The sequence below is a fragment of the Salmo salar genome, chromosome ssa20 (assembly GCF_905237065.1).
Source record: "Salmo salar chromosome ssa20, Ssal_v3.1, whole genome shotgun sequence".
Taxonomy (NCBI): Eukaryota; Metazoa; Chordata; class Actinopteri; order Salmoniformes; family Salmonidae; genus Salmo; species Salmo salar.
This window is the reverse complement of record NC_059461.1, coordinates 3,465,117-3,491,173: the sequence shown is the minus strand read 5'-3', so window position 1 is coordinate 3,491,173 and position 26,057 is coordinate 3,465,117. Positions and strand designations below refer to the sequence as shown.

The 26,057-nt window shown below is 49.1% G+C and overlaps 1 protein-coding gene across 1 annotated transcript in view; it reads left to right on the top strand.

The window, feature by feature from the left end:
- Positions 1-26,057, top strand: part of cabp7a (calcium binding protein 7a) — a 71,812-nt gene that overhangs the window by 40,692 nt on the left and 5,063 nt on the right. Inside the window, exons 2-4 of the mRNA XM_014159999.2 lie at positions 14,406-14,549; positions 14,792-14,904; positions 19,664-19,814. Of these exons, the coding sequence (XP_014015474.1) occupies positions 14,406-14,549; positions 14,792-14,904; positions 19,664-19,814 (408 nt within the window). The remainder of the gene's footprint in view (positions 1-14,405; positions 14,550-14,791; positions 14,905-19,663; positions 19,815-26,057) is intronic.

Here is a 26,057-nt window from a genome sequence, read left to right as displayed (position 1 = left end):
GTTTCCTGTATCAAAATGTATCTACCCAGCTGTATCAGTTATAATATTTTCCATTTGAAATGGAACAGATTTTTTAATTAAAACCATAATACCATGAGAATGAGAGGAGAAACAGGATGCCATCACTTGTGCTTGCCATCTCCTGCATACTTTAATTAGCTCATCCTTCAACAAGTAAGTTTCTTGTAGGAACACAATAGATTAGTAATAACCTGTTTAAGCTTGGATAGTTTATCAACTCCACGGACATTCCACAAAGTAAATTTCAGTTTTGCATTTGAAATCATATAACTAAAGATATGACCATGGAATAAGCTAGATAAACACATATCTAAAATATGTTTAGTAACCACAAGCACTGCATGAGTATTTTGTAGTGAGGAAAATATGTAAAGATCTGTTGAAACAAAAAACCTAAATCTTTCCTAACAGTAAAACACTGAACCCCATTCCCCTGTCTCCCTAACCGAGACACTCAAAGCTTCCCTTCCCACATCCTCCTAATTGTAAAGTGTAGCCTGGTTGACAACTGATCCAGTAAAGGGAGCAGTCTAATCTAATTGTCTCCTGCCTTCTCTCGACTACTATTCCTCACGAACCAAATAAAAGGCATACCTAGCAACATGCTATGCGACATGCTTAAGTGCTAATGTCTGAGAATCCGGTGTTTGGAAGATGTATTGGCACGTGTGTTGTTAGGCCCAAACACTGGCTTTGAAAGCATTATCACTTTTCTACAACGGGTTACCAACATGTTCAAGTAATGATTGACATATTTTAATAAAAACTTTATTTTGATACATTTATTCATGCTATTTCATCCTTCCACAATATATAGTCCCGTTGCTACCCAAGCCGGCTGGTCTATCGGTTCGGTTGCCAGAGACTTGACCCAATCGTTCAGTATTTTTGTTCTTTATCTATGGATGCGAACCAGTCGTTCGATCTAAATGTTCCATTGCCATACTGGCTGGCTGTTAAGGCTTGGTAATTGTGGAGGAGGAATGAGGCGCAGGAAGCAGCGAACACAGGGTAGTGGTGTTTTTAATATACACTCACAAAAAACAAATGTTCCCACACACAGGGGAGAAAATACATGCGGCGTACAACAACGTCGACATGAACACAAGCCGTCACACAAGAAACAATCATTAATCCCGCACGAACAGGAGCGGGCCAGCTAAACTAAATAGCCCCTCTAATGGCTAATTGACCACAGGTGTCACAAAATAAAAAAAGGGAAAAGCAAAAGGGAATCGGTGGCAGCTAATAGGCCGGTGACGACGACCGCCGAGCGCCACCCGAGCAGGAGGGGGCGCCACCGTCGGTGGGAATCGTGACAGTACCCCCCTCCTGACGCGCGGCTCCCGCAGCGCGCCGACACCGGCCTCGAGGTCGACCCGGAGGGCGAGGGGCAGGGCGATCCGGACGGAGGTGGTGGAACTCCCTCAACATAGATGGGTCCAGGACGTCCGCCGCCGGCACCCAGCACCTCTCCTCCGGGCCGTACCCCTCCCAGTCCACGAGGTACTGTAGGCCCCTCGCCCGGCGTCGCGAGTCCCGAATGGCCCGTACGCTGTACGCCGGGGACCCCCCGATGTCCAGAGTGGGCGGAGGGACCTCCGGCACCTCATCTTCGTGAAGGGGACCAGCTACCACCGGCCTGAGGAGAGACACATGAAACGAGGGGTTAATACGGTAATAGGAAGGGAGTTGCAACCGATAACACACCTCGTTTATCCTCCTCAGGACTTTGAAGGGCCCCACACACTGCGGCCCCAGCTTCCGGCAGGGCACGCGGAGGGGCAGGTTCCGGGTCGAGAGCCAGACCCTGTCTCCCGGTGCGAACACGGGCGCCTCACTGCGGTGGCGGTCAGCACTCCTCTTCTGCCGCGCACTGGCCTCCTTTAGTGAGTCCTGGACGGCTCTCCAGGTCTCCTTGGAGTGCTGGACCCAGTCCTCCACCGCAGGAGCCTCGGTCTGACTCCGGTGCCATGGTGCCAGGACCGGCTGGTAACCTAACACACACTGAAAGGGTGATATGTTAGTAGAGGAGTGGCGAAGTGAGTTCTGGGCTAACTCAGCCCAGGGAATATACCTCGCCCACTCCCCTGGCCGGTCCTGGCAATACGACCTCAGGAACCTGCCCACCTCCTGGTTCACCCTCTCCGCCTGCCCATTGCTCTCGGGGTGATAACCGGAGGTCAAACTGACCGAGACCCCCAGCCGCTCCATAAACGCTCTCCAGACCCTGGATGTGAACTGGGAACCTCGATCAGAGACAATGTCCTCCGGCACCCCGTAGTGCCGGAAGACGTGGGTAAATAGGGCCTCCGCAGTCTGCAGGGCCGTAGGGAGACCGGGCAATGGGAGGAGACGGCAGGACTTAGAGAACCGATCCACAACCACCAGAATCGCCGTGTTCCCCTGAGAGGGGGGAAGATCTGTCAGGAAGTCAATGGACAGGTGCGACCATGGTCGTTGTGGAACGGGGAGGGGCTGTAACTTCCCTCTTGGTAGATGCCTAGGAGCCTTACTCTGGGCACACACCGAACAGGAAGAGACATAGGACCTCACGTCCTTAGCTAAGGTGGGCCACCAGTACTTCCCCCTTAGACTCCCCACTGTCCTCGCCTCACCAGGATGACCCGCAGTAGGTAGCGTGTGCGCCCACCGAATCAAACGATCACGAACACCGAGCGGCACATACATGCGCCCCACGGGCACCTGCGCAGGCGCAGGTTCCAACACCAATGCCCGCTCGATGTCCGCGTCCACCTCCCATACCACAGGTGCCACCAGCCTAGACGCTGGAATGATGGGAGTTGGATCGATGGGCCGGTCCTCCGTGTCATAGAGACGGGACAGCGCGTCGGCCTTAGTATTTAGGGAACCCGGTCTATAGGAGATGGTAAACCTAAACCGGGCGAAGAACATGGCCCACCTCGCCTGACGTGGATTCAGTCTCCTCGCTGCCCGGATGTACTCCAGGTTTCGGTGGTCGGTCCAGATGAGAAAGGGGTGTTTAGCCCCCTCAAGCCAGTGCCGCCACACCCTCAAAGCTTTAACCACTGCTAGCAACTCCCTGTCCCCCACATCGTAGTTACGCTCCGCCGAACTGAGCTTCTTCGAAAAAGAAAGCGCAGGGGCGGAGTTTCAATGGCGCACCCGAGCGCTGTGATAGCACGGCACCCACCCCAGCCTCGGATGCGTCCACCTCCACTACGAATGCTAAAGACGGGTCCGGGTGCGCCAACACGGGTGCGTCGGTGAACAGCGTCTTCAATTTCTTGAAGGCTCCGTCCGCCTCCGTCGACCATCGCAAACGCACCGGCCCCCCCTTCAGCAGTGAGGTAATGGGAGCCGCTACCTGGCCAAAACCCCGGATAAACCTCCGGTAGTAATTGGCAAAGCCTAAAAACCGCTGCACCTCCTTCACCGTGGTTGGAGTCGGCCAATTACGCACGGCCTTAACGCGGTCACACTCCATCACCACCCCGTGGTGGAAATGCGATAACCCAGAAAGGAGACGGCTCGTTTGGAAAACTCACACTTCTCAGCCTTAACGTATAGGTCATGCTTCAGCAGTCTACCAAGCACCTTGCGCACCAGGGACACATGCGCGGAGCGGGTGGCGGAATATATCAGAATGTCATCGATATATACAATCACGCCCTGCCCGTGCAGGTCCCTGAGAATCTCGTCAACAAAGGATTGAAAGACGGCTGGAGCATTTTTTCAACCCATACGGCATGACGAGGTACTCATAATGGCCCGATGTGGTACTAAAGGCGGTTTTCCACTCGTCTCCCTTCTTGATACGCACCAGGTTATACGCGCTCCTGAGATCCAGTTTTGTGAAGAACTGCGCTCCGTGAAATGATTCCACCGCCGTAGCGATGAGAGGTAGTGGGTAACTAAACCCCACCGTAATAGCGTTTAGACCTCGGTAATCAATGCACGGACGCAGACCTCCCTCCTTTTTCTTCACAAAAAAGAAACTCGAGGAAGCGGGTGAGATGGAGGGCCGAATGTACCCCTGTCCCAGGCATTCCGTGACATATGTCTCCATAGCCGCCGTCTCCTCCTGTGACAAGGGGTACACGTGACTCCTGGGAAGCGCAGCGTTAACCTGGAGATCTATCGCACAATCCCCCTGTCGATGAGGTGGTAATTTAGTCGCCCTCTTTTTACAAAAAGCGATCGCCAAATCGGCGTATTCGGGGGGAATGCGCACGGTGGACACCTGGTCTGGACTCTCCACCGACGTAGCACCTATGGAAACTCCTAGACACCTACCTGAACACTCCTCTGACCACCCCTGGAGAACCCCCTGTTTCCACGAAATACGGGGATTGTGACCAGCCAGCCAGGGGACCCCCAGCACCACCGGAAACGCAGGCGAGTCAATAAGGAAAAAACGAATGCGTTCCTTATGATTCCCCAGCGTTACCATGTCCAGTGGCACCGTAGACTCCCTGACTAGCCCTGACCCTAATGGTCGGCTATCTAGGGAGTGCACGGGGAAAGGGGAATCTATCGGCACCCGCGGAATGCCCAGCTTAATGGCAAGTCCACGGTCCATAAAATTCCCAGCTGCGCCTGAATCGACTAGCGCCCTATGCTGGGAAGAGGGAAAACATTTAGTAAACAAAACAGGTAAAAACACATGACCAACAGGGGGTTCTGGGTGAATCTGGTGCTGACTCACCTGAGGTAACCGAGAAGTGTTCTGCCTACCATCTCGACTCCTAGACTGGCTCCTCCGGCACCGGTCGGCCGTGTGTCCTCTCCGACCACAGCTGGTGCAGGAGGAGCCACCTCCTCCGGTGCCCCTTGGCACGGCCCCCCCTACCTCCATAGGGGTAGGGGCGGGGGTGCACGGAGGTGGAACGGGCAGGACCCTCTCCGAACGCCCGCGGGCAGCCAGCAAGTTGTCTAGTCGTATGGACATATCTATCAGTTCGTCCAGGGACAGAGCTGTGTCCCGACAGGCCAGCTCCCTGCGGACGTCCGCCCGGAGACTGCAGCGGTAGTGGTCTATGAGGGCCCTGTCGTTCCACCCCGCCCCAGCAGCCAAGGTCCTGAAGTCCAGCGCGAAGTCCTGGGCACTCCTCGTCTCCTGCCTGAGGTGGAACAGCCGTTCACCCGCCGCTCTTCCTTCCGGAGGGTGGTCGAACACGGCCCGAAAGCAGCGGGTGAACTCCGGGTAGTGGTCCCTCGCCGAGTCTGGACCGTTCCAGACCGCATTAGCCCACTCCAGAGCTCTGCCCGTCAGGCAGGAAACGAGGGCACTCACGCTCTCCTCCCCCGTGGGAGCAAAAACCCCTGGCACCCAGCCGCCGCCCCATCGTACTCCCTCGGGAGCGCCAGACAAAGCGCGCCAGAGCCAGACGTTATGGGAGGCGAAGATGGCTGTATCGGGGGAGGTGGAGGTGGAGAGAGGATACCACTTCTCTCCCATCTGTCCATCCTCTCCATCATCTGGTCCATTGCCGATCCGATGCGATGGAGGACTGTCGTGTGGTGGAGTACGCGTTCCTCCATCGAGGGCAGAGGAGTGGCCGCTGCTCCCGCTGATTCCATGCCTTCTATCGTGGTGCGGGATTCTGTTAAGGCTTGGTAATTGTGGAGGAGGAATGAGGCGCAGGAAGCAGCGAACACAGGGTAGTGGTGTTTTTAATATACACTCACAAAAAACAAATGTTCCCACACACAGGGGAGAAAATACATGCGGCGTACAACAACGTCGACATGAACACAAGCCGTCACACAAGAAACAATCATTAATCCCGCACGAACAGGAGCGGGCCAGCTAAACTAAATAGCCCCTCTAATGGCTAATTGACCACAGGTGTCACAAAATAAAAAAAGGGAAAAGCAAAAGGGAATCGGTGGCAGCTAATAGGCCGGTGACGACGACCGCCGAGCGCCACCCGAGCAGGAGGGGGCGCCACCGTCGGTGGGAATCGTGACACTGGCAACGTTCTTATCTGTTGGTTGCTACCTAGCCAACTACAGGTAACTTACAGTTAACTTACGTCAAAAAGTGCAGCCAGAATAACAGTAAAGTAGCTGTATTTGCATTTGTTTAAGCTGTTTTCTAGTGACATTTATTTGGAAACATCCATAACAATGAGCTAATGAGGCACGGTTTTACCTGGCATAGAAAATGTGCTCACTTGTCAAGACAATGTTATTCAAAGGAGTTATTATTCGCTTAAATGTTATTTTAGCTACCTGCCAACAAATTGGCTAACGTTAGTTTGCTAGCTTGTAACCAGTCACATAATCCATGGTGGTTTAATTCTCCGTAGTCCAGGGTGGTGATAAACTTCACAGTGGCAACACGACTACAAAGAAGAATCACGTTATACATCACAGATGAATGCCTAGGCTTGAGAGGGAGATTCAAACTCGTGTGACCGTCCATTGTACGTCAGACGTAGTTTAGCTGGAAAAGGTATTCCATAGACAATGTTGAGGGATGGACCTGAGCTGGCGTTTAACCCAGTCGTAGCCTTTTATTTTTTGGTGCTGGTCCGCTGACATGTCAGAGAAGAACATGATCTCCTGGTCCCGTACATCACTTTGCCCTTGGCTCTGGCTTTCCACAACAGTCAGGACTTAGTCTTGAAAGTTGAGAAACTTCATGATAAGGACTTGGGCCTTTAGGAGCTGGAAGCCAGTAGGGTCTTTCAACGCGCAGGGGGTCCGAAAAGATGTCTGGCCCCAATGCCTGGGCACCCATTTCTCACTTTTTCGGGTAGATCAACCAGTTTCAAATTTTACCTCCTGTGGTGGTTCTCGAGTGAGCTTAGTTTCGAAGTAATGTCGGCCACCTGTTTTTCCAACTTTTCAGGCGTTGTTTTGACAGTGACTACAGTTTTGACAGTGACTACTTCCACCATGCTAATGCATTCCTCTGCTTTGTCAAAGCGCATGGAGTTAAGGTGAAGTTTAACCTCACTAATCCCTGTTACATCCCGAGTTTGTTGGAAAAGTTCGCCCTCATGGAAGAGATTGCTTCCAAGACCCCTTTGCACTGATTCTGGTTATAGATATGCCTATAATTGTAGCCGAAGTTGGCTGGAGTACTAGGAGTTAGGAGTTTGTTTTGATTTATTTGATTAATGTTAATAGATGTCTTGTGCTGACAAGTCTTGGCAATGGTGGCAAATATACAGTCATTGTCCAGTTTATTGGGTACAACACCCAGTTTATGAAAATGGTTTGCTCCTACAGACAGTCACGTGGCCGTGGCTTGCTATATAAAGCAGGCCGACAGGCATCAAGGCATTCAGTTACTGTTTGATTGAACATTAGAATGGACAAAATTTGTGACCTAAGCGATTTTGAGGGTGGTATGTTTGTCAACACCAGGTGCGCTGGTTTCAGTTTTGCAGAAACAGTTGGCCTCCAGGGCTTTTCACACACGACAGTGTCTAGAGTTAATTGAGAAGGAAAGGTGGATACCTAGTCATTTGTACAACTGAATGCCTTCAACTAAAATGTGTCTTCTACATTTAACCCAACCCTCTGAATCAGAGAGGTGTTTGGGGGGGAGTTGCCTTAATCAACATCCAGAGTACAGTAGGTTTCCTGCCATGGGGGAAGAATGAAACATTTTTACCTTGTCACCTTGGGGATTTGATCCAGCAACCTTTCAATAACTGGCCAAATGCTTTAACCTCTTACATCTAGACGTTCCGCTAGCGGAACACCTGCTCCAATATCCAATGATGGGCGTGGCGCAAAATACAAATTCCTCTAAAATCCTAAAACTTCCATTTTTCAAACATATGACTATTTTACAGCATTTTAAAGACAAGACTCTCGTTAATCTAACCACACTGTCCGATTTCAAAAAGGCTTTACAGCGAAAGCAAAACATTAGATTATGTCAGCAGAGTACCCAGCCAGAAATAATCAGACACCTATTTTTCAAGCTAGCATATAATGTCACAAAAAACAAAACCACAGCAAATGCAGCACTAACCTTTGATGATCTGCATCAGATGACAACCCTAGGACATTATGTTATACAATGCATGCATGTTTTGTTCAATCAAGTTCATATTTATATCAAAAACCAGCTTTTTACATTAGCATGTGACTTTCAGAACTAGCATACCCCCGCAAACATCTGGTGAATTTACTAAATTACTCACGATAAACGTTCACAAAAAACATAACAATTATTTTAAGAATTATAGATACAGAACTCCTCTATGCACTCGATATGTCCGATTTTAAAATAGTTTTTCGGTGAAAGCACATTTTGCAATATTCTCAGTAGATAGCCCAGCCATCACGGCTAGCCATTTAGACACCGACCAAGTTTAGCCCTGATCAAACTCCGATTTACTATTACAAAAGTTTCATTACCTTTGTTGTCTTCGTCAGAATGCACTCCCAGGACTGATACTTCAATAACAAATGTTGGTTTGGTCCAAAATAATCCATCGTTATATCCAAATTGCGGCGTTTTGTTCATGCGTTCCAAGACACTATCCGAAATGGTAAATCAGGGTCACGAGCATGGCGCAATTCGTGACAAAAGATTTCTAAATATTCCATTACCGTACTTCGAAGCATGTCAACCGCTGTTTAAAATCCATTTTTATGCCATTTTTCTCGTAAAAAAGCGATAATATTCCGACCGGGAATCTCCGTTTAGCTAAACAGAGGAAAGAAAACAAAGCTTTCGGGCGATGCGGGCACGAGCCTGAGTCTCACAGTACTGTAACCAGCCACTACCCAAACGCGCTACTTTGTTTCAACCAGAGCCTGCAAAGCCACGATTCAGCATTTTGCCGCCTTCTGAGAGCCCATGTGAGCCGTAGAAAGTGTCACGTAACAGCAGAGATCCCCTGTAATTGATAGAGATAATCAACAAGGCCAAGAAATGGTCAGACGGGGTACTTCCTGTACAGAATCTTCTCAGGTTTTGGCCTGCCCAATGAGTTCTGTTATACTCACAGACACCATTCAAACAGTTTTAGAAACTTTGGAGTGTTTTCTATCCAAAGCTAATAAGTATATGCATATTCTAGTTTCTGGGCAGGAGTACTAATCAGATTAAATCGGGTACGTTTTTTATCCGTCCGTGAAAATACTGCCCCCTAGCCATAACAGGCTAACCACTAGGCTACCCACCACCCGAATGGTGTGACAAACAAAAAACATCCAGTTAGGGGCATCCTTGTGGGAGAGAACAGTTAGTTGATGACAGGTTGAAGGAGAATGGAAAGAATCGTTCAAGCTAACAGGCGGTCCACAAACAGGCAAATATTGGTACAGTACGACACTGTTGTGCAGAACGACATCTCTGAATGCACAACTTGTCGGACCTTGTCACGTATTGGCTATTGCAGCAGACGACCACACCGGGTTCCACTCCTATCAGCTAAAACAAGAAAAAGCAGCTCCAGTGGGCACGTGATCACCAACACTGGGCAATTACGGAGAGGAAAAACATTGCCTGTTCTGACGAATTCCAGTTCCTTTTGTGTCATGCTGATGGCAGAGTCAGGATTTGGCGTAAGCAGGATGAGTCCATGGCCCCATCCTGCCTGGTGTCAATGGTACAGGCTGGTGGCAGTTGTGTAATAATGTGGGGAATGTGTAGGCCCCTTGACTACAAAGGGAAGCACAGCCGCGAGCTGCCCAGTGACACGAGCCTACCAGACGAGCTAAATCACTTCTATGCTCGCTTCGAGGCAAGCAACACTGAGACATGCATGAGAGCATCAGTTGTTCCAGATGACTGTGTGATCACGCTCCCCATAGCCGACGTGAGCAAGACCTTTAATAAACAGGTCAACATTCACAAGGCTGCAGGGCCAGACGGATTACCAGGACATGTGCTCCGGGCATGTGCTGACCAACTGGCAGGTGTCTTCACTGATATTTTCAACATGTCCCTGATTGAGTCTGTAAAACCAGCATGTTTCAAGCAGACCACCATAGTCCCTGTGCCCAAGAACACAAAGGCAACCTGCCTAAATGACTACAGACCCGTAGCACACATCCGTAGCCATGAAGTGCTTTGAAAGGCTGGTAATGGCTCACATTAACACAATTATCCCAGAAACCCTAGACCCACTCCAATTCACATACCGCCCAATCAGATCCATAGAGGATGCAATCTCTATTGCACTCCACACTGCCCTTTCCCACCTGGACAAAAGGAACACCTATGTGACAATGTTATTCATTGACTACAGCTCAGCGTTCAACACCATAGTGCCCTCAAAGCTCATCACTAAGCTAAGGATCCTGGGACTTAACACCTCCGTCTGCAACTGGATCCTGGACTTCCTGACGGGCCAACTCCAGGTGGTGACGGTAGGTAGCAACACATCTGCCACGCTGATCCTCAAAACTGGAGCCCCTCAGGGGTGCGTGCTCAGTCCCCTCCTGTACTCCCTGTTCACCCACGACTGTGTGGCCAGGCACGACTCCAACACCATCATTAAGTTTTCTGATGACACCACAGTGGTAGGCCTGATCACAGACAACGACGAGACAGCCTATAGGGAGGTCAGAGACCTGGCCGGGTGGTGCCAGAATAGCAACCTATCCCTCAATGTAACCAAGACTAAGGAGATGATTGTGGACTACAGGAAAAGGTGGACCGAGCACGCCCCCATTCTCAACGACGGGGCTGTAGTGGAGCAGGTTGAGAGATTCAAGTTCCTTGGTGTCCACATCACCAACAAACTAGAATGGTCCAAACACACCAAGACAGTAGTGAAGAGAGCACGACAAAGCCTATCCCCCCTCAGGAATCTAAAAAGATTTGGCATGGGTCCTGAGATCCTCAAAAGATTCTACAGCTGCAACATCGAGAGCATCCTGACTGGTTGCATTACTGCCTGGTACGGCAACTGCTCAGCCTTTGACCGCAAGGCACTATAGAGGGTAGTGCGTACGGCCCAGTACATCACTGGGGCTAAGCTGCTTGCCATCCAGGACCTCTACACCAGGCGGTGTCAGAGGAAGGCCCTAAAATTTGTCAAAGACCACAGCCACCCCAGTCATAGACTGTTCTCTCTACTACTGCATGGCAAGTGGTACTGGAGTGCCAAGTCTAAGACCAAAAGGCTTCTCAACAGTTTTTACCCCCAAGCCATAAGACTCCTGAACAGGTAATCAAATGGCTACCCGGACTATTTTCATTGTGTGCCACCTCGACCCCTCTTTTACTCTACTGCTACTCTCTGTTTATCATATATGCATAGTCACTTTAACTATACATTCATGTACATACTACCTCAATTAGCCCGACCAACCGGTGCCCCCGCACATTGACTACCCGGACTATCTGCATTGTGTTCCGCCACCCAACACCCGCCAGCCCCTCTTTTACGCTACTGCTACTCTCTCTTTATCGTATATGCATAGTCACTTTAACCATACCTACATGTACATACTACCTCAATCAGCCCGACTAACTGGTGCCTGTATATATTCTCGCTACTGTTATTGGTTAGAGCCTGTAAGTAAGCATTTCACTGTAAGGTCTACACCTGTTGTATTCGGCACACGTGACAAACAAACTTTGATTTGATTTGATACCAATTGATCAACTTTTCCATGTCCCAAAGATTTCAGGCTGTTCTGGAGGCAAAGGTGTACCTAATAAACTGGCCGCTGAGTGTATATTGTCATTAGTTGTTATGATGTAACTCTCTTATAGTTCATAGCCCATTGTAAGAGATATAGACTTTCTAAAATGGTGCTGGCACCTTCTCTAAGAGTCTCGCCCCTCCTGAGAGGCAGCGTTTGAGCGTTTCAATGGAATAGGGCTGTCACGATTTCTGCCAAAGTCGATGCCTCTCCTTTTTTGGGCAGTGCTCGGCGGTCGACGTCACCGGTCTGCTAGCCATCATTGATCCATTTTTCATTTTCCATTGGTTTTGTCTTGTCTTCCTACGCACCTGGTTCCAATCCCATTCATTACATGTTGTGTATTTAACCCTCTGTTTCCCCTCATGTCCTTGTCAGAGATTGTTTTGTTTGTATGCTCGTGTATTATGGATTGGTGCGCGACGGGTTCTTGTACCCACTTTTATTTATTATGTACATTGGTTTTGGAGTTTTGTTAAACACAATTAAACTACTCCATTTATACCAAGTTCAATTCTCCTGCGCCTGACTTCCCTGCCACCTACACACACAACATTACAGAATCTCTGACCAGTATATGGAGTCAGCAGAAGAAGGTACCACGGCCATGGAGGTGGAGGAGCGCCATCCAGGAGCATACGGAAATGCTTGACCTTCTGGGCGTCGCCATGGACCGCTGGGAGAGACAGGGAGTTCTTCCAGCGCCTCCACCAGCACAACCGGGGTCTATCCTGAGCGCCCCTTTCCCACCTGAACCCAGTGGTGCGCGACGGGTTCTTGTACCCACTTTTATTTATTATGTACTTTGACTTTGGAGTTTTGTTAAACGCTATTAAACTACTCCATTTATACCAAATTCGATTCTCCTGCGCCTGACTTTCCTGCCACCTACACAAACGACATTACAAGGGCTCTGCTCAGCTGAAGAGCTGTTTATACAGCAAACACCAGAAAAAGATGGAGTGAGGGACCTCAGGTGGATTTGGAGGTGTTGTTAATAGGATCGGAAGCAGCTGGAGGTGGGGAAATGTCATTCTGCTCCACCTTGTAAATTGTGTGTCACATTGTAATCCATGATAGCCAAGTGCCCCTGTCCCTGTAGCAGATGGGTATCCATTCCGTTCTGCGCCTTGAAAATAATACTAAACTATTTCCTAAAGCATTGGCATCACCTCATGTATACACAACACATTCTGTCTTCATTCATCCGTCTCACATTTTGGTTTTCTTTCTTGCCCAAAATATTTGTCAAAATCAGTCAAGGGTTTATTTTGGCCAGGGACATGCCCACATATCCCTATTCTGACACCCCACTACATCAATGCAACAGTAAACGTTATTTACTACACCACATGTCACTAACAATAAGCTACAGAGTGAATGAAGTACATTTTATTATATTTTTGACATGTAGCAGACACTCTCATCCAGAGCTATTTACAGTAGTGAATGCATACATTTCATTTCATGCATTTATTTTGTACTGGCCCCCCATGGGAATTGAACCCACAACCCTGGCATTGCACACACCATGCTGGCATTGCAAACAGCATGCTCTACCAACTGAGCCACAGGGAAGACAACAATGATAATTCATTATACTTAGTGATAGGTACATCTACTCATTCCTGCTTTCTCTAATCACTTTAATGAATATATAAAATTGTCCCTTATGTATTCAAATATAGATTTATTCAATGTCATTCAAATTCAAATGGGGGTCCATATCTTTTTTATTTACATAGGCATGTTTGCAGTCACCTATTTTCCACCAGCAAATCTAGAATGTAATCTCACAGAGCTACATTTCATTTCCATAAGACTTACACTGACTTAACACATCTAATATCATACATGATTATTTTAACAATGTGTTTTGTGATTATTGGCTACTGCAAAAGCAATCAGAGTAGATACCGGAGCAGATTCATCCCAGATATACCCATCATCAAGTGTATGTAGGGAAGATTGTTCATCATCACCTGAACCAGTTTCCTGTATGCTAGATCTTTTACAGTTAGTAATTTGACTCTACAACGCATATGAATGATGGGATTCGGTCACTCGTAAGGAAAGGGGCTTTTGAGCTGTGGGAGAAGTCTTTTAAGGACGGACCTGGTCAGTATGCTCAGATAGGAAGAGGCAAAATGAGAGGGCTCACTCCCGCCAAAATCTGTCCAGAATAAGCCCAGTCCGTTTCTATGGGCTTAGTATGCAGACCTAAGCTTTTCGCCTGCCTTCCTGCCTTTGGGACAACAACTCCCATTGTAAGGGCGGAGACATGAATATCTCGTCATTATACAGATCTCTGGTATGCTTTAGATTAGTTTAAATTAAAATAACTATTGGAAAAGCAAACATTTCCTCTTCTTAGGTTTCTGTCATACATTTTTCTCCTGAAGTGACCTTTTACATGCAGTGACCTAGTTCGTTTTTTAACGAATGCATTTTGGTCTGTCAAAATGGCCACAGTGGCTCTCTTAAGATCCAATCTATACACTGTGAAAGTGAATGCGCTATTTGTTCACCGCACATCGATTTATCCCTTGGAGACCTATGATCGCTTTTGGAGAAAAAAACGATAATTAATTTAACTGTTCTGTTTTTTTCATCGTCTTTAGTGCATCCGCTACATTCGTTGGTAGAGATTGACCAGTCACTTGTGTAGCATATTTGAAACCTTATTTTCGAAATTAAAGTTAGTTAGTGCTTAGGCACACGACACAGGTAGGCTGATTCTGTAACACTTCTCTGTGTTGTCTTCCTCACAGAGATCCGCGAGGCGTTCAAGGTATTTGATCGTGATGGGAATGGCTTCATCTCGAAGCAAGAGCTGGGCATGGCCATGAGGTCCCTGGGGTACATGCCCAATGAGGTGGAGCTGGAGGTCATCATACAGAGACTGGACATGGACGGTGAGATAGACGCACGCACGCACACACAGACACACGCATAAGCACGCACACACAGACAGACACACACACAGATGTACCCACGTACACGGACACACACACAGGCATGCACACAGACATGCACACACGACACAGACGGGCGCTCACACACACACACACACACACACACACACACACACACACACACACACACACACACACACACACACACACACACGGTGTCATCAAATTCCTGTCATCAACAGGTGATGGTCAGGTGGATTTCGAAGAGTTTGTCACTCTCCTCGGACCCAAGCTGACAGCAGCCGGAATGCCAGACAAGTTCCACGGAACCGACTTTGACTCTGTGTTCTGGAAGGTAAGTAATCATAAATCGCTTCCTTCCTGCTTATTACCACTCACAAGCTACAAAGGCTTCTGGGTGATTAGGATGTTATGCTATACTGTAACTGTCATCTATCGCACCATTTATCCATCGCATGGAGACTTTGTGACTTGAAAGGAAAACAAATGTAATTCCTAGATTCAGTGGAGGGTTGATAAGGCAGTGACCTCTCATGAGTAATGATGTTTTTGTTTGGTTAGCTTTTGGGAATGTTAGCTTGCGCATACAACTTTCCCCGACATCACACTTATACATTGTAATTTTCGATTTACCTGATATAGTCGGATGGCTAGCATTCGATGTCTGCGGAGGTGTTGGCTTCTAGCCAATCATAATTGACTGTATCGCACGATAACTGAAAACACAACCGTGGGACGAATGAGTGACACATTTCGTCAGACATCATGATACGTCATCAGAAGTGTCCACTTAATTTGAGGGCTGAGAGGAGAAGGTGTGACTTTGTGTTTGGAATGCAACCTTAGTACTTAGTATTCTTAGTAACGTTCTTCTGTCAGAACTGTGTCCTGACTTTCAACAACCATCCCCACCCATTTATACACTAGTCTTACGATCGAATGAAGTAAAATCAATTTAGATTAAATCAGGTTTTTACTGTGTGACAGTTTCTCAGATAATTACCCTCCCATACTGACAGTAATAGGAGTAAACAAGTATTTAGAGACTGATTCAGAGTCAGACTTGTGTTAGTGTAACGGCTGTCGGGAGAGAGAGTAGACCAAGGCGCAGCGGAGTTAGTGTTCATCATGATTTTAATTGAACAATGTGAACACTATACAAAAAACAAGAAAACTGACAGCCAAACAGTCCTATCAGGTGCAAAACACTCAACAGAAACAATTACCCACAAAACCCAAAGAAAAAACATGCTCCTTATGTGTGACTCCCAATCAGCAACAACGAGCTTCAGCTGTGCCTGATTGGGAGCCACACACGGCCCAAAACAAAGAAATACCAAAACATAGAGAAAGGAACATAGAATGCCCACCCAATGTAACACCCTGGCCTAACCAAAATAAAGAACAAAAAAACCCTCTCTATGGCCAGGGCGTTACAGTACCCCCCCCAAAGGTGCGGACTCCGGCCGCAAAACCTGACTCTGAAGGGGAGGGTCCGGGTGGGCCTTCTTACGGCGGCGGCTCAGGTGCGGGACGTGGCATCTGCTCCACCCTTGGCTTCGCCCTCTTAGGTGGCGCACCTGGCCGCGCCGAAGGTCTGGTGGGCGACCCTGACTGCGCCCGGCTGGTGGGCGGCGATGGCTGCGCCCGGCTGGCGGGCGACCCTGGTTGCGCCCGGCTGGTGGGCAGTGATGGTTGCGCCTGGCTGGCGGGCGACCCTGGTTGCGCCCGGCTGGCGGGGCGGCGATGGCTGCGCCCGGCTGGCAGGCGGCGATGGCTGTGCCCGGCTGACGGGCAACCCTGGTTGCGCCTGGCTGGCGGGCGTCCCTGGCGGCTCCGGCGGCACTGACCCAGGATTCACCAGGCTGGGGAGATATGGAGGCCTGGCCCTGGGCGCAGGCACAGGACTCACCAGGCTGGGGAGACATGAAGGAGGCCTGGCCCTGGGCGCAGGCACAGGACTCACCTGGCTGGCGGGCGGCTCTGGCGGCTCTGGCCCAGGATTCACCAGGCTGGGGAGACATGAAGGAGGCCTGGCCCTGGGCACAGGACTCACCAGGCTGGGGAGACATGAAATAGGCCTGGCCCTAGGCGTAGGCACAGGACTCACCGGGCTGGCGGGCGGCTCTAACTGCTCTGGACAGGCGGGTGGCTCTGGCGGCTCCGGACAGGCGGGCGGCTCTGGCGGCTCCGGACAGGCGGGCGGCTCTGGCGGCTCCGGACAGGCGGACGGCTCTGGCGGCTCCTGACTGGCGGGCGGCTCTGGCAGCTCCTGACTGGCGGGCGGCTCTGGCGGCTCCTGACTGGCGGGCGGCTCTGGCGGCTCCGGACTGGCGGGCAACTCTGGCGGCTCCGGACTGGCGGGCAGCTCTGGCGGCTCCGGACTGGCGGGCAGCTCTGGCGGCTCCGGACTGGCGAGACCCACTGGAGGCCTAGTCCTGGGAGGTGGCACAGGACGGACCAGGATGGGGAGACCCACTGGAGACCTGGTCCGTGGAGCAGGCACAGGACTGACCAGGATGGGGAGATCCACTGGAGGCCTAGTCCTGGGAGGTGGCACAGGACGGACCAGGCTGGAGAGATCCACTGGAGACCTGGTCCGTGGAGCAGGCACTGGACTGACCAGGATGGGGAGACCCACTGGAGGCCTAGTCCTGGGAGGTGGCACAGGACGGACCAGGCTGGAGAGATCCACTGGAGGCCTGGTCCGAGGAGGAGGCACAGGATAAACCGGGCTGTGGGGGAGCACTGGAGTTCTAGACTTGACGCTCTTTACCCATACTCCAGGCTGAATGCCCACTTTGGCCCGGCATGGGCGGAGAGCAGGCATTGGGCGAACTGGGCCCTCCCAGCGGTCCGGAGACACAGTGCGCAGCGCCGGCGCAGAATAACCTGGACCGAGGAGGCGCACTGGAGACCAAACGCGCTGAGCTGGCACCATCCGCCCTGGCTCGATGCCCACTCTCGCATGGCACTTGCGGGGGGCTGGAATGTAGCTCACCGGGCTATGCACGCGCACTGGAGACACTGTGCGCTCCACAGCATAACACGGTGCCTTACCAGTACCACGCTGCTTCCGGTAAGCACGGGGAGTTGGCTCAGGTCTACCGCCTGACTCCGCCAATCTCCCTGTGTGCCCCTCCCCCCCAAAAATTGGGGGCTGCCTCTCATGCCTGTTGCGCTCCCTCTCCTCATACCAGCGCCTCTCAGCTCTCGCCGCCTCAATCTCCCACTGCGGCGGCGATAATTCCCAGCTTGAGCCCATGGTCCTTTACCGTCCAGGATTTCCTGCCAAGTGCACGACTCCAGATAGCTTTTCTCCTGGTGCCTCTCCTTGTGCTGCTCCTTCCTCCGCTGCTTGGTCCGTTGTTGGTAGGTAATTCTGTAACGGCTGTCGGGAGAGAGAGTAGACCAAGGCGCAGCGGAGTTAGTGTTCATCATGATTTTAATTGAACAACGTGAACACTATACAAAAAACAAGAAAACTGACAGCCAAACAGTCCTGCCAGGTGCAAAACACTCAAAAGAAACAATTACCCACAAAACCCAAAGGAAAAACATGCTCCTTATGTGTGACTCCCAATCAGCAACAACGAGCTTCAGCTGTGCCTGATTGGGAGCCACACACGGCCCAAAACAAAGAAATACAAAAACATAGAGAAAGGAACATAGAACGCCCACCCAATGTAACACCCTGGCCTAACCAAAATAAAGAACAAAAAAACCCTCTCTATGGCCAGGGCGTTTCAGTTAGCAATATCTATGCAGTGTCTTTGTATACAATCTAGATTCTAGAACAAACTCATATCTTATTGTGTGTGCCCCTCCCGCCCTAAAAAACATACATATAAAATTTGCATTTTCACATGTGAAATAGCTGTTTAACATGCTGAGCTAAAATTTCACTTGACACCATATTTTCACGTGTATTAGGTGCCCTTATTTATCCTGTTTAACATGTTAAAATTAACTGATTTAATTTGAACTTAATTGTCATTTTTGCTTTCAAAATACACTGAAAACATCCAACATACATAATATATACAGCTAAAAACAACTATGCAATGTCAAAACAAGTTGACATTGAGGTTAAGGAAAGTTTTGCTAACCATTACTTTGAACAAAATCAAGATGTACATATTTTTGTAATGCTTTCTGCATAAATAATCTTAAATTACAGCTCAATTTGAGCAAATTCCAAATTTGCGATTAATCGTAATTAATCACAGAAAACCCTGCAGTAAATTGAAGTACATTTGATACCCATAGTTAAAATGTACATTAAAATATGAAGATACACATGGGAAAATGTAGAGGGCATGAGTCGGTCATGGTTGCTCATGGTGACGTGATTAGGTTGTCACGGCTGTCGAAAGGAGTAGAGGACCAAAGTGCAGCATGTGTGTAGTTCCACATTTTATTTAATCTGTGAAAATTTGCAATACATAAATAAACTGAATCGACAAAACAACAAACCGTGACACAGAGGAGAAAAAAACACTACTCAAAAATAATCACCCACAAAACCCAGGAAGAAAAACCCCTACTTAAGTATGATCTCCAATTAGAGACAACGAGGACCAGATGGCTCTAATTGGAGATCATCCCAAACAAACCAACATAGAAATACAAAAACTAGAACCTAAGAACATAGAAATAGAAAACATAGAAAAACACAAAACACCCCTTGTCACGCCCTGACCTACTCTACCATAGAAAATAACATCTTACTATGGTCAGAACGTGACAGAGGTAGTCTCGCCTGAGACTAGTTGAATGCTCAAAAGAATTGAATCCCTAAGTCCAGACAGTCATACAGTATGCCACATGCATCAATGGGCAGTGTTGGGTTGTTATCTCTGGCTAAAATTTCCAGGATCACTTAACTTACCATCCCCAAATACAAAACATTGTATAAACTAAAATCGACCATAGAACAGTATCTCATTGTAGTAACATCAGTTCCTGTGTGTGCGTGTGTGTGTGTGCGTGTGTGTGTGTGCGTGTGTGTGTGCGTGTGTGTGTGTGTGTGTGTGTGTGTGTGTGTGTGTGTGTGTGTGTGTGTGTGTGTGTGTGTGTGTGTGTGTGTCCAGACTGACATGCAGAAGCTGACGGTAGAGGAGCTGAAGAGGCTGCTGTACGATACATTCTCCGACCACCTCACCATGAAGGATATCGAGAACATCATCATGACCGAGGAGAGCCACATAGCGAACCCAGGGGCCTGCCAGGTGGATATAGACAGTAAGGAACCTTATAGTACACACTGATTTGTATACATGTTATAGTACACACTTTGTAGTTCTACACCTTGTAGTACACACTTTGTAGTAGACACTTTAACGTGTCTCAGGTTAATATGGACAGTAGGAGACCTATTGTACACTTTGATACACTTCCAGTATAATAGCTTTTATTGAGAAAGACATCTGTGCTGAACAAAAACATAAACACGACATGTAAAGCGCTGGTCCCATGAAGCATGATAAAATATCCCAGAAATGTTCCATACATGTTTTACACAAATGTGTTTATGTCTCTGTTAGTGAGCATTTCTCCTTTGCCAAGATAATCCATCTACCTGACAGGTATGGCATATCAAGAAGCTGAATAAACAGCATGATCATTACATACTGTAGGTGCACCGTGTGCTGCGGACAATATAAGGCCACTCTAAAATGTGCCGGTTTGTCACAAAACACAATGCCACAGATGTCTCAAGGTTTGAGGGAGCATGCAGTTAGCTTGCTGACTGCAGGTATTTCCACCAGAGCTGTTGCAAGAGAATTGAATGTCCATTTCTCTACGATAAGCCACCTCCAACATCAATTTAAAGAATTTTGTCTGGAAAAACTAATTCTGGTTTGCTGGGCCTGGTTCCCCAGTGGGTGGGTCTGGCTCCCAAGTGGGTGGGCCTATGCCATCCAAGGTCCACCTATGGCTGCACCACTTACCAGTCTTGTGATATCCATAGATTAGGGACTAATTAATTTATTTCAATTGACTAATTTCCTTACATAAACTGTTACCCAGTAAAATTATTGAAATTGTTGCATGTTGCATTTATATTTTTGTTCAGTGGATTAACTGAGAGGGTGTAAAAGGTGAGAGATATGCAGAGTGGAAGTGGTGGAGTTGGCTGCATTGCGAAAGTATTCCCCCCCTTGGCATTTTTCCTATTTTGTTGCCTTACAACCTGGAATTAAAAATGGATTTGTATCATTTGATTTACACAACATGCCTACCACTTTGAAGATGCAAAATATTTCTTCTTGTGAACAAAAAAGAAATATGACAAAAAAACTGAAAACTTGAGCGTGCATAACTATTCACCCCCCCAAAGTCAATACTTTGTAGAGCCACCTTTTGCAGCAATTACAGCTGCAAGTCTCTTGGGGTATGTTTCTATAAGCTTGGCACATCTAGCCACTGGTATTTTTGCCCATTCTTCAAGGCAAAACTGCTCCAGCTCCTTCAAGTTGCATGGGTTCCGCTGGTGTACAGCAATCTTTAAGTCATACCACATATTCTCAATTGGATTGAGGTCTGGGCTTTGACTAGGCCATTCCAAGACATTTAAATGTTTACTCTTAAACCACTCAAGTGATGCTTTAGCAGTATGCTTAGGTTCATTGTCCTGCTGGAAGGTGAACCTCTGTCCCAGTCTGAAATCTCTGGAAGACTGAAACAGGTTTCCCTGAAGAATTTCCCTGTACTTAGTGCCATCCATTATTCATTCAATTCTGACCAGTTTCCCAGTCCCTGCCGATGAAAACATCCCCACAGCATGATGCTGCCACAACCATGCTTCACTATGGAGATGGTGTTCTCGGGGTAATGAGAGGTGTTGGGTTTGTGCCAGACATAGCGTTTTCCTTGATAGCTAAAAACCTCAATTTTTGTTTCATCTGACCAGAGTACCCTCTTCCATATGTTTGGGTAGTCTCCCACATGCCTTTTGGCAAACATCAAACGTGTTTGCTTATTTCTTTCTACAAGCAATGGCTTTTTTTTCTTGCCACTCTTCCGTAAAGCCCAGCTCTGTGGAGTGTACGGCTTAAAGTGGCTTTGCAGATTTGCAGCTCCTTCAGGGTTATCTTTGGTCTCTTTGTTGTCTCTCTGATTAATGCCCTCCTTGCCTGGTCTGTGAGTTTTGGTGGGTGGCCCTCTCTTGGCAGGTCTGTTGTGGTGCCATATTCTTTCCATTTTTTTTATAATGGATTTAATGGTGCTCCGTGGGATGTTCAAAGTTTCAGATATTTTTTTATAACCCAACCCTGATCTGTACTTCTCCACAACTTTGTTCCTGACCTGTTTGGAGAGCTCCTTGGTCTTCATGGTGCCACTTGCTTGGTGGTGCCCGTTGCTTGGTGGTGTTGCAGACTCTGGGGCCTTTCAGAACAGGTGTATATATGTGACAGATCATGTGACAGATCATGTGACAGATCATGTGAGACTTAGATGGCAACAGGTGGACTTTATTTAACTAATTATATGACTTCTGAAGTTAATTGGTTGCACCAGATCTTATTTAGGGGCTTCATAGCAAAGGGGGTGAATACATATGCACGCACCACTTTTTCATAGTTTTTTATTTTTATGTAATTTTTTTCACCAATTTGGACTATTTTGTGTATGTCCATTATATGAAATCCAAATAAAAATCATTTTAAATTACAGGTTGTAATGCAACAAAATAGGAAAAACGCCAAGGTTAATGAAAATTTAGCAAGGCACTGTACACCAAACTTGTAACGTCTCTCTACTAGAGATGGGTGCAGGAGTCAGGCGCAGGAGAGAAGATCATTCTAATAACAAGAGTTTAATAAAGTCCATCAAAAAACATACAGGCAACGGACCAAAAATACAGAGTCCAAAAATTACCAAAAGAACGAAATCCAAAGGACATAACCTGAATGTAAAAATTATGAACAAAAATAACGTCACCCAACATAAAACAGGGAAACAAAAATAAACCCGCACGACACAAAGCGGGTAGAGAGAAAATAAATACCCACACTAATCAACCCAAACAAGGAACAGGTGCACAACCAAAACAGACAAGACTAAACGAAAAAGAAAAAAGGAACGATGACCGCCGAGCACCACCCGAACAGGGAGAGGAGCCACCTTCGGTGGAAGTCGTGACAGTACCCCCCCCCCCCCCCCCCCGACGCGCGGCTCCCGCAGTGCGCCAAACCCGGCCTCCAGGACGACCCGGAGGACAAGGCGCAGGGTGATCTGGATGGCGGTTGTGGAACTCCCTCTGCAATGATGGGTCCAAGATGTCCCCCCTCCTTACCCAGAACCTCTCCTCCCCGTACCCCTCCCAATCCACGAGGTACTGCAGGCCCCCCACCCGGCACCTAGAGTCCAGGATGGACCGTACAGTGTACGCCTGTGCCCCCTCGATGTCCAGGAAGGGCGGAGGGACCTCCCGCACCTCAGCGTCCTGCAGTGGACCAGCTACCACCGGCCTGAGGAGAGACACATGAAACGAGGGGTTAATACGATAGTGAGGGGGGAGTCTTAACCTATAACATACCTTGTTTATTCTCCTCAGGACTTAAATGGCCCCACAAACCGTGGCCCCAGCTTCCGGCAGGGCAGGCGGAGGGACAGGTTTTGGGTCAAGAGCCAGACCCTGTCCCCCGGCGCGAATACTGGAGCCTTACTGCGGTGGAGGTCAGCGCTCACCTTCTGCCGTCCACCAGCCCATTTAAGAGACTCCTGGATGGCTCTCCAGGTCTCCTTTGAGCGCTGCACCCAATCCTCCACCGCAGGAGCCTCAGTCTGGCCCTGATGCCATGGTACCAGGACCGGCTGATAGCCCAACACGCACTGAAACGGTGACATGTTAGTAGAAGAGTGGCGGAGTGAATTCTGGGCCATCTCGGCCCATGGGACGAACCTCGCCCACTCTCCTGGCCGGTCCTGGCAATATGACCGCAAAAACCTGCCCACATCCTGATTAACTCTTTCCACCTGCCCATTACTCTCGGGGTGAAAACCAGAGGTCAGGCTGATCGAGACCCCCAGACGCTCCATAAACGCCCTCCACACCCGGGACGTAAACTGGGGACCCCGATCAGAAACTATGTCCCTCAGGCACCCCATAGTGCCGGGATACGTGTGTAAACAGGGCCTCTGCGGTCTGTAGGGCCGTAGGCAGACCAGGCTAAGGGATGAGACGGCAGGACTTAGAAAACATATCCACAATGACCAAGATCGTAGTGTTCCCCTGCGATGGAGGAAGATCGGTGAGGAAATCCACCGACAGGTGGGACCAAGGCCGCTGTGGAACAGGAAGGGGCTGTAACTCCCTTCTAGGCAGGTGTCTAGGAGCCTTACTCTGAGCACACACCGAACAGGAGGAGAGGTACATCCTCACGTCCTTAGCTAAAGTGGGCCACCAGTACCTCTCTCTAAGACCACGCACCGTCTGATTAATACCTGGATGACCAGAGGAGGGTAGCGTATGAGCCCATCTGATCAATCTATCGCGAACAACAAGCGGAACGTACTTCCGACCAGCTGGACAACCTGGTGGAGGGGGATCTGATCGTGATGCCCGCTCGATGTCCGCGTCCACCTCCCACTCCACCGGTGCCACCAGGCAAGAGGCCTGGTGTAAGTATGGGAATGGGATCGATCGACCGCTCCTCAGTATCATAGACACGGGACAGTGCGTCAGCCTTAGTGTTTTGGGAACCTGGTCTATATGAGATGGTGAAGTTGAATCTAGTGAAAAACATCGCCCACCTATCCTGACGGGGATTCAGTCTCCTCGCCACCCGAATGTACTCCAGATTACGGTGGTCAGTCAAGATGAGAAAAGAGTGTTTAGCTCCCTCAAGCCAATGTCTCCACACCTTCAGGGCTCTGACCACAGTCAGCAACTCCCGGTCCCCCACATCATAGTTTCGCTCCGCCTGACTGAGCTTCCTAGAAAAGAAAGCGCAGGGGCAAAGCTTGGGGGGGGGGTTGCCCGAGCGCTGGGATAGCACAGCTCCAACCCCAGCCTCAAACGTATCCACCTCCACTATGAATGGCAAAGAGGGGTCCGGATGTGCCAAGACGGGAGCATCGGTGAACAGATCCTTCAGACGACCAAAAGCTTTGTCCGCCTCTGCCGACCACCTCAAACGCACCGGGCCCCCCTTCAGCAGTGAGGTAATGGGAGCAGCCACCTGTCCAAAACCCCGGATAAACCTCCGGTAGTAATTGGCAAGCCCTAAAAACCGCTGCACTTCTTTTACCGTGGTCGGAGTCGGCCAATTACGCACGGCCGCAATGCGGTCACAGTCCGTCTTCACCCCAGATGTGGAAATGCGATACCCCAGAAAGGAGATGGATTGTTTGGAAAACACACATTTCTTGGCCTTGACGTATAGGTCATGCTCCAACAATAGTCCAAGTACCTTGCGCACCAGGGACACATGCTCGGCGCGTGAGGCGGAATAGATCAGAATGTCATCGATGTAGACCACCACACCCTGTCCGTGCAAGTCCCTGAGAATCTCGTCTACAAAGGATTGGAAAAATGCTGGAGCATTCTTCAACCCATACCGCATGACGAGGTACTCATAATGGCCAGATGTGGTACTAAACGCGGTTTTCCACTCATCTCCATCTCGGATACGCACCAAGTTATACGCGCTCCTGAGATCCAGTTTTGTGAAGAAGCGTGCTCCGTGAAATGACTGCACCGCCGTGGCGATGAGAGGTAGTGGGTAACTGAAGCCCACTGTAATAGAATTTAGACCTCGATAGTCAATACACGGACGCAGACCTCCATCCTTCTTCTTCACAAAAAAAACTCGAGGAGACGGGTGACATGGATGGCCGAATGTATCCCTGTCTCAGAGATTCAGTGATATATGTCTCCATAGCCACTGTCTTCTCCTGTGACAAGGGATACACGTGACTCTTAGGAAGTGCAGCGTTAACCTGGAGGTCTATCGCCCAATCCCCTCGTCGATGTGGTGGTAATTGGTCGCCTTCTTTTTACTGAAAGCGATAGCCAAATCGACATATTCGGAGGGAATGTGCACGGTGGAGACTTGGTCTGGACTCTCCACCGTCTTCGCATCGATGGAAACACCTAAACACCTACCTGAGCACTTCTCTGACCACCCCTCTGGAGCCCCCTGTCTCCAGGAAATTGTAGGATTGTGATCAGCCAACCAGGGAAATCCCAGCACCACTGGAAACGCAGGAGAATCAACGAGGAAGAGACTAATCCACTCCTCATGGCCCCCTAGCGTCACCATGTCCAGTGGAACCATGGCCTCCCTGACCAGCCCTGACCCTAGTGGTCGACTATCTAAGGCGTGCACGGAGAAGGGTTGGTCCAACTGAACCAAGGGAATCCCTAACCTATTAGCGAACCCACGATCTATAAAACTCCCTGCTGCGCCTGAATCTACTAGAGCCTTATGCTGGGAGGGGAAAATTCAGGAAAGGAAACATACACATACATATTAC